This window comes from Pimephales promelas, chromosome 2 (genome assembly GCF_988280905.1).
Source record: "Pimephales promelas chromosome 2, fPimPro1.hap1.1, whole genome shotgun sequence".
NCBI lineage: Eukaryota > Metazoa > Chordata > Actinopteri > Cypriniformes > Leuciscidae > Pimephales > Pimephales promelas.
Window position 1 is genome coordinate 35,892,443 of NC_142770.1, and position 9,203 is coordinate 35,901,645.

The 9,203-nt window shown below is 40.8% G+C and overlaps 1 protein-coding gene across 1 annotated transcript; it reads right to left on the reverse strand.

Moving 5' to 3' along the window:
• Window positions 1–4,195: 4,195 nt before the first annotated feature.
• On the reverse strand, window positions 4,196–5,860 carry LOC148997276 (uncharacterized). The gene is made up of 4 exons (XM_089132991.1): window positions 5,112–5,860; window positions 4,804–4,978; window positions 4,512–4,662; window positions 4,196–4,377 (listed from the first exon to the last, which is right to left on the reverse strand). The coding sequence occupies exons 1-4, from the start codon at window positions 5,858–5,860 to the stop codon at window positions 4,196–4,198; spliced, it is 1,257 nt and encodes a 418-aa protein (XP_088989117.1).
• Window positions 5,861–9,203: the final 3,343 nt, after the last annotated feature.

Genomic DNA, 9,203 nt, shown 5'->3' on the forward strand with positions numbered 1-9,203 from the left:
GGTTATTACTCCGTCAAAGTAGCAGTGCTTCGCCTTCAGAGAATAGTTCCCAGGTTTTATACGGTTAAAAGATGTCTGTGTCTCATTTGACTTTGTTATTTTTACATTATGTGACTATACAAATCACAACATGTAAATAGGAAAACGTTTGCGTTATTTTGCCACTCATTTGGATCAGTATGAAAGCTGCAACCAGTCACATCGAGTCTTTGTGCTAAGCTAGCGGTGGGTGCGTCAAACAGACTTATAGCACGCACGGAGATGAAAAAGGTATGTATGGACTTATCTAACTCTAAGGTGAATAGGCTAAAGTCCCAAAAAGTCAGAGTGTTCCTTTAAACATTCAAATATCAACAGTCAATAACCACTATAATATAGTATGCAAAGATAGATAACATTCAACAATTTACATTACAAATGTATGTATCTACATATACATATACTATTTTGGGTTTTCAGTGTCCTGGAGCCTTTAACCATTTAGATTATACAACATTAATAATACCAGGCCTCACGCGGGACGGCCGCGAGTGAAACTTAATTTTCACAACACAACACGGTCTCTATCTAACATCTTAACTTTACTCAGGAAATATATAACCCTCTCAAAACAATGAATACACGGTCTCAACATATTGCATCATGTTTTTATGTCTATAGATACAGTCGGCAGCGCGTCATAGTTGGGGGGCGTGGTCGGCGTGGGGGAAAACATGACGACCATTATGTGTATTCGAATGACAAAATGTCTTATTGCGAAGCATTAACGCCTGCCGACCGGCAACGCTATATTGATAAATTAGCTACAATAGGGTACGATTGTCCATATTTAATTAAAAATTGGGTAAATGACCCGACCAAATGGCCGGAGGTGTCGTTTCCAGACATATTTTGCTATCTGGTTGAATCTCCAGGTAAGACATCGCCGTAGCTACTGGTAACATAAGCTTATAAGTTATAGGCTATAACTCAATCATATGTTGCATATTATAACTCCATAAAACCTTGTCACTTACCAATTGTACGTATGCTTCACTCCAAACTATTAATTCTTTTGTAAAATGGTGATTAGTACGAAGTTGCCGAGGGACTGTGCTGACAGGTTCACGGCTGGCGTCATTACGTAGCGATTGGCCTATCAAGCCAATCTTCAGCTGAAAACGCTAATGTGAATGAGATGTCCCTTATGAAAAACAACCATTGGAATCTTGTAGTATTTTAGGCTAAAATATTATAGTAATCCTATAGGAATTCTATTGTATTTTTGGACTAGAAGTATTACAGAACATCACAGAAGTATTATAATACAAATATATAGGATAACTATAGTTATTTTTCGTAAGAAAAGTAGACAAATCTGGCCCACTGCCTAACACGAGTTTAACACCCATTACTATATCACACAGGGATCTACTCGCACAGTAATCTCAAAAATTACAAGTCCCTGGAGGCTCACACCTTTTTTACCAACGGGTTTGTGGGGGTGGTTCTACACCACCAAATGCCAGGACAGTCATGTCTCATGAGATGCGATGTAAAGCCATCATGGAGGGTAACAGACAAGCCACACAAGACCTGGATTGCTGTACAGCAGGATGGGGCCATCCTGACTGGTCACTGCGACTGCATGGCAGGGTATGTGGTTGATTATGCGTATACTAATTCTTTATATGTGACACATATTTGTATTATCACTGTAGTTTGTAGTACAACAAAGCCATTTTTTTACTTTTTCTGTTTTCAGTCTTGGTGAATCATGCTCTCATGTAGCTGCTGTGCTTTTCAAATTGGAGGCGTGTGTTCGCTTGGGTATTAATAAAGTAGCATGCACGAGTAAAGCCTGTGAATGGAATCAGGTGTGTGTTAAAAAGATTGAGCCTGCACTTGTTGCATACACCAAATTTTATATCCATCCACCAACAACCACGAAAAGGATAAAAATAAAACATCCTATCCCCAAAGCCTCTGCTTCACAGCAGCAGCAGTTCCTATCTATGCTGGCTGAAAGGTCTGATGCGGTGGCACTGAAAAGCTTCCGGGATTTTTCTACACCATCAAAAAAGCCATGGTGTTTTAGCCAGCACAAGGTAACCGAGGCAGAGGTGGAACAGGTGGAGAGGGCCACAATCAGCCAGGCATCGTGTGTGCAATGGCACCAAGAGCGAGTGGGACGCATCACAGGATCCATTGCACACCGTGTCCTGAAGGCTACTGTGCCAAGCTGCTCCTTTATCAACAGCATATGCCAGCAAAGGCACAGGCCAGTTATGAAGCCATGGATCCAGTGGGGGAGGCACCATGAGGAAGATGGCCTGGCAACATACAAACATGCTCTTGGGATGGAAGGTACCACAACTAATGCACTATCAGCAACTATATATGTCTGTGCTCCTGTTGGCGAACCTCACCTGAACCTCAACGTAACCAAGGCAGGTTTCAGAATTTGCCGGGCCATGTCATTCATGGGAGTGTCCTGTGATGGCTATGTGTCCTGTGACTGTTGTGGTGAGGGTGTGGTCGAAGTGAAGTGCCCTTACAGGTGGGGGCAACAAACTTCTAATGGATGGCAAGAGTGGCTAGAAGATCCAAAAGGACACCTGGAAAGCTTGTCAGCTTTGAAGAGGGACCATGCATATTTTACACAGGTAAGTCACTTATCATTACTATTGTAAATGATACACCCCTGGGGTGCGTTTCCCAAAAACCATAGTTTCTAACTAAGTTGCAGTTGGTTGTTGGTTGCAGTGCAATTTCCCATTGCCAACCAACTAAGTTGGTAACAGGTTAGCAAGCAACTATGGTTTTGGGAACTGCAACCCTGATCAGTGACAGAAACAGAGTTGTCATTGCATGTACAATGTTCGTAGGTCCAGATGCAGATGTTCGTCACTCAGCGAGCATATGCAGACTTCATTACATGGACTCCTCAGACTTGCCTGATATTCAGAGTTACAAGAGATGAGGAGTTCATCAATAATGCTGTCAGCGTCATTGAAAGATTTTGGTTAGAGCACATCTTTCCAAAATTACAGGAACTGAAAGATGCACAGGTAAATGGTTTCATTTGCAATCTGATTGTTAGCAAATAATTACAATTGGAAGTACTTTATTTATGAATTTATTTAATTAATATTCATTTTTTGAAAACTGACGTAGTATACTGACTTTGTATGACATTGATTGTGAACTTGGCTACAATATCAAAACAGTATATTTGTATTTAACAACAATGTATTTAAAATCATTTTAGGATAACTGCAATTCAATGTCAACAATGTCATATTTTTAAAATTAACATAGTGTAGTTATAGCATGTGTTAATGTTAAAGGACAAGTTTGGTATTTTACAATTAAAGCCCTGTTTTAAGATCGTTTCTGATGAAATAGAATAGTTAAAACTGTTTTTTACACAGATTCTGCTGTCCCAAGAATTTTTGGATTCTGTGGTAGCACCCCCACACCTCTACAATGGTAGCATAGGTGCACTCGAACAATCCTTCATAAAACGCATTACACTTTAGTTTACAAAGACGTGAAACTCACCGAGTGGTCTGGGGTGTTTACTGATATGCTCACACAAAAATCACGTTTTATGAAGGATTGTTCCTGTGCACCTATGCTACCATTGTAGAGGTGTGGGGGTGCAACCATAGAATCTGAAAATTCTCAGGACAGCAGCATCTGTCTAAAAAACAATCCTAACCATTCTATCTCATTAGAAACAATCTTTAAACAGGGTTTTAATTGTAAAATACTGAACTTGTCCTTTAAGATACTGCATGTACAATTTTCTATAAAGGAAGCTGAACACAGACAATTAGATAGAGGTGAAAATAGAAGAATAACAGTGTGCAGAGAAGGAGGTGGCGGAGTAGGACCGTCAGGGTGCAGAGAAGGTCCGTCAGGGTGCAGAGAAGAAGGTCCGTCAGGGTGCAGAGAAGAAGGTCCGTCAGGGTGCAGAGAAGGAGGTCCGTCAGGTCCGTCAGGATGCAGAAAAGGAGGTCTGTCAGGGTGCAGAGAAGGAAGTCCGTCAGGATGCAGAGGAGGAAGAGGAGGTGGTGGTGGAGGAGGCCCGTCATGGTTCCATTAGAGACTTCTGGATGAGACAATCAACAGAGGGTACAATTAGAATGCAAGAATGATATTGTAGATAACCAATAAAAACATGGCTCATTTGTTGCATCCTTACTTTGATTTAATAGTGGCTGTACATAACACTGCCAGACATGTTCACTAATGCTGAACAGACATGCACAATTCTGTCAATCATGGCCTCTTCTCTATTTTGCCGCTCATCCATCAGGCTCTTCACCAGGCGCATAGGAAGTGGCCCATCCAGGATGTGGTAACGGCTCTTGAGGGCACCAATCACTCTCTCTGTGGGGAACATATCAGTTGTCTAATCACCTGTTACTTTGCATTTGTAATAAAAAAAACTCAAAAATAGTTCATGACTGACTTCTTATGTATTCATGTAATGAACAGCTAACTTATGATTCAATAACACTAACCAATGTGAATTCTGATGTTGGATGCCACACGAGAATATGCTACATCTTCTGCAGACAACTGTTTTCGACCACGGGTGAAAGATGGTGTAATCAGCTCTGCACCCAAAATGGCAAAGTCATCCTTCAAAGTAAAACCTCTGTCTGCAAGAATCTGATATAAACAATGTTTTAATATACAGTTCTTGTATTATGTGGACATATTCAATAACAAAGTATGGGAGCTGAGCTTGAAAGTTTATCTACAGTGTAGGTGTTCATAAAACATAAATAACATTTGAAGTTAAAAACTTACTTGATCTCCAATGTAATGGTACTTCGAAGACAGAAAATCAGAAGACCTCACAATATGAACATCTGAGGCTCTGCCACCCCATCCTTTGGAGAGGTAGGTGATCGCTCCTGATGGGTGACAGGCAATGAAGTATTTCACGGTGGTCCAGTTTTTATACCTTGAGTATGTAATTGCTCTTTCAGGAAAGAAATAACAGAAATGACAAGATAAATAAATAATCCAGTAGTTTGTCCCGCTTACACGTTATAAAATCTATTAAACATTTATATGTACTTATATAAATATGTATTGGGGGTTGGGGGTCTCACCTGGTTTTCAGCTGCTTGGAATGTTCGATTCGTATCTCAAAACAGTCTATTATACTGGTAAGTCTGGGATAATGAAGCAGAACCTCGGCAGGAACTGTACTCCTGATACACTCCCTGTCTGGCCAGGCGACCAAAAAAGAAATTTTGGCATACATTAAATCCAGCCAACGGGAGAATATACCAAGGAAGGTGCTGCGTGCTACATTTAAGATATAGCACATCAGGTCTGTTGATGGATTTTGACGTAATTTCACTAATGTGATGAAGAGCTGATCCTGCGTTGACAGCTTGCACCGTGGATGTGGCACCACAAATTGTGCAAGGAACTGATGTAGAGTCTCAAACAATGTCCATGACAGGCCTGTCATTTCTTTGCATTTTTCATCATTTCCCTTGACATTGTTTGCTGAAAACCTCACCGTTTCCAGCTCCATCACCACATCAAGTCTTTTCTGTGTGGCTTCATCCCGCTCTCTCCTTAAATGCATTATCTCCTCATGGAGCTGCTCTAGCTCAACATGATGGTGACATGGAAGCATGCTAGATTCAACGAGCAGTTCATTTCCCATGGGAAGCACCGATGGTGTTTGTTGACTCTCTAGCGAGACTGGATCGATATCCAGCTGGTGTTCACTCTCCGGAGTCTCTGTGTCTTTACATTGAAGTTTTTTACGAGAGCGATTCTTCAGTCTCTGCAGTCTATTCAATTTTAACGTCGATTGTGGTCTCTGTGGAAACACTGATGGCATAGGCGGAAATCGCGGGGGGGTCGGGGGGGTCAGGACCCCCCCTATCTGAGGGTTGTCCCCCCCAAAAAAACCATTAAAATATGTGTATTGTAAATAATGTTATGATATATTGTTAAAATAATTAAGAAATAAAATAACACAAATGCAAACGGGGCAATTACGAAAAAAGCGTTCTAAACATTTTGAGACCCCCCTCCCTTGCCTCACAGTGCGTTGGTCCACCGCCTCCGTCCCTTTTACCTCAGACACACACATTCCGGTGGCGGGAGAGAAAAACATAGTGTTTGAATAGTTGTGGAACTCCAGTAAAGTAGGTCGCACACCGGACGAGAAGCGTAGCGGCGCGTCGCGCAGCGCCACGTCTTTAAAATTCGAACACATTATTCTCTATCAGTGTACACACACCGGCGGCGCCGTTCGGCGTCTGTCCGCGGCGCCCAGCAACGGCTCAGGACCGTGTTCAAAACCCTGCTGCGCCACAGAGCGCCATTTACATAGTTTTATATACAATTTAAATGATTTTTGTCTCAATTCGGTGCTGACGGATCCTGACTTCGCCCTATGCTGCAATATACATTTAGTTTTGCATTCATTTACAGAAATCAGCTGCTTGAATGACTATTGCTGATGTTATTGGATTTTTCAGGTGAGATTCTCAATTCATTCAGTTAACGGATGCTCTGAGGTGAAGTTTTCAGACCGCAGACTCAGCAACGATTGTATTTAATTGTACATAACAATAATAACCACTATCTTCATGTCATTAAACATTACAATATTGCTGGCCATACACTGATGAGAAAGTCCGGGTGCGCTGTGCATTTAGATTCTAACGCTTTCACTGTGATTTAGTTGGTTTATATCATTTAATATAGTTAAAGAATTAGTCAATGAATGAAATGAAATCGCTGCGCTGCGTGAGGAGAGTATGTAAACCACTAGCGGCGCCAGGATTTTGATTGTAGGTGGGCCTTCAGAAAACTGGATGGGCCCGTCCGTAAGGCAAAAAAAAAAAAAAAAAAAAATCCCCTTCATATCCGTTTCAGCGCTTTTCTGCGGCACTGTGGACAGCGACTCAGTAAGCCTATAACTTGATTTATCTCTTTTGAATGTTTAATACACAAAAAGACTGAAACGGAATTATATCTTTGGAGGGTCTCTGTTTCTCTCTCCAGTTACGGGCAGGGAACTGTCCAAAATTATTTAACTGTTTCTTATAAAGTTAGAATGACAGAAGAACTTTATCGACATGAAATAACAGCAGCACTGAATCTGACACAGCTGCTAAACAAAAACAGCAGGAAAACGATACAAAATTATTTAACTGTTTTTTTTTATTTATTCAGAATGATAGAAGAACTGTACCAACATGAAATAATTAAATGAACAACATATCTAACCAAAGTGGGGAGCCAGAGCATACCATGGGAGGCGTGGAGAGTGGTAAAATATGCCTATAATTAGATTAAATAAAAAAGTTAAATTGTTATTATTCTGAAAAAAAAGGCCTCGATTACTCTGCAGGTCTTGATGCCCAATTCTAATTTGTTACATTTCTCCGATTTTTTTTTTCTTTTACCGTCCGTTTACACGTTCTTTCAACTTTATCCGAGTCATGTGTTTACGCTTGCCATATAGCCATATCTAAAAACATCGCGCTTGCTTAAAGGGTGACCATATTTTGATTATCAAAAACCAGGACAATCGGCCCGGCAATGAGATACTCAAATGATACTCGAAGTTTACTCAAAGATGCCTTAATTTCAATAATTTAATAGGGTATGCCTCCGGATATAAATGGTTACATTACAAAATACTATCTATAACCAAAGACCAAATTCAGATAGGCTTCTCAGAGGTTATACTCTACTCAACATGTTTTATTATGACAGGTTTCAAAAATAATGATAGAAATAATGTCTCTTCTGTATTAGAAATAAATAAATAAATAAATAAAAATAAAAAATAGCCTACCTCCAAATTGAACCAAAATAGCTCTCACAAACTTAACAAAAACCTAACTAACAAAAGTTGTTTATATATTTAGGTTTCTTCTTCCTCTTTTTCATGTTTTTCTTTTTAAATGGCCCAATGAAAAATAATTAAAACCAGGACATTTTCATCACTTTATAAAAAACAGCCACGACAAGACGTGAAAACAGGACATGTCCTGGGAAAACAGGACGTTTGGTCACCCTAGCTTAAAGGGTTAAATTCTCTTTTTTACAGATGGACGAACGTGAAACATGCTTGATGCTAAATCTGCAATTTATGCGAAGTTCTCCAAACATTACCATGATTTTGAGGAGGAGGACGACGAAAAGTGCCATCATTGCTGCCTGCGCATGGCCGCATGCGCTTCAGTTATTGTGTGCGAGAGAAATCTCAGGACTGGTGGAAGCATATTGTGTTTAAATATAGGCTTTAACGAGGAGCAGTGGGTCCGAAATTTTAGGAAGAGCAAGCCAACCTTTTTGATATGTTGATATGCGTCAACGTTTGTCCACAAACATTCACGTTTTCTCTACGGCGTTTTGTCGGGCAATCCATCCCTTTGCAGATGCGCGTCGGCTCTCGTCATTAAACCGCGGAGAAGTGGTCTAAATGCATTGACATCTGATTCATTTCCAATTTATTTCCACATATGAATGAGGCCTGAAACCGATCTCGAAATAGCCGAATGCATGCGTTTTTTTTTCCTGTTTACATGGTCACAAACACATCCGATCTGTCACAGTGTCACATTCACATGAGCAAAAAATTATAAGTTGGTTACGGGAGGACTTGATGCAGAGAGGGCGGCCGAGCAGGATGGTAACTCTTCATTGAAGTAACCGCGTTACTAAAAATGGCAGGAGTTTCCTCCTCCTGCTCCTCGGAGCGTTTTTTATTTTTTTATTGCTAAATTTAAATGAAAACAAGCTGCTTTGCTTTTCCATATTACGCTTCATTTTAGCTAATAGCTACCGACTGTTTCTGTCTCATTGAAAATCTTGCGCGCCAACGTCATTCATTTCATTGGATCACTTGCTGGTGACGATGCAGCCTGTGGGCAGGCTTAAGAGTCCACACGTGAGGTAGAAGCTGCTGATTGGTTTAGAAGCTTTCACTCAAAGTTTTCCTCTGGCTGCTTATTGGATGTCTGAGAATGAAAATCCGTACGCCTGCGAGGTCTCTGCAGACGGTAATAGGAGTTACCCGCCTGGCTCAAAATGGGCGGGCCCGGACCTAAAATGGGTGGGCCCAGGCCCACCCAGGCCCAATGGTAGCGCCGCGGCTGATGTAAACAGATTCGCCGCTGGCTTAAACCAGAAAGAAATTTTAAGAAGTATAATGAAATGGT

Bases quoted from the DNA above. Each gene is read 5' to 3' on its own strand.
- LOC148997276 (XM_089132991.1), bottom strand. From the start codon at position 5,860: ATGCCATCAGTGTTTCCACAGAGACCACAATCGACGTTAAAATTGAAT. The intron at 4,979-5,111 runs GTGAGACCCCCA...CTTTCCTGAAAG, and splicing joins TCCAAGCAGCTGAAAACCAG to AGCAATTACATACTCAAGGT. The intron at 4,378-4,511 runs GTTAGTGTTATT...TGTTCCCCACAG, and splicing joins CAACATCAGAATTCACATTG to AGAGAGTGATTGGTGCCCTC.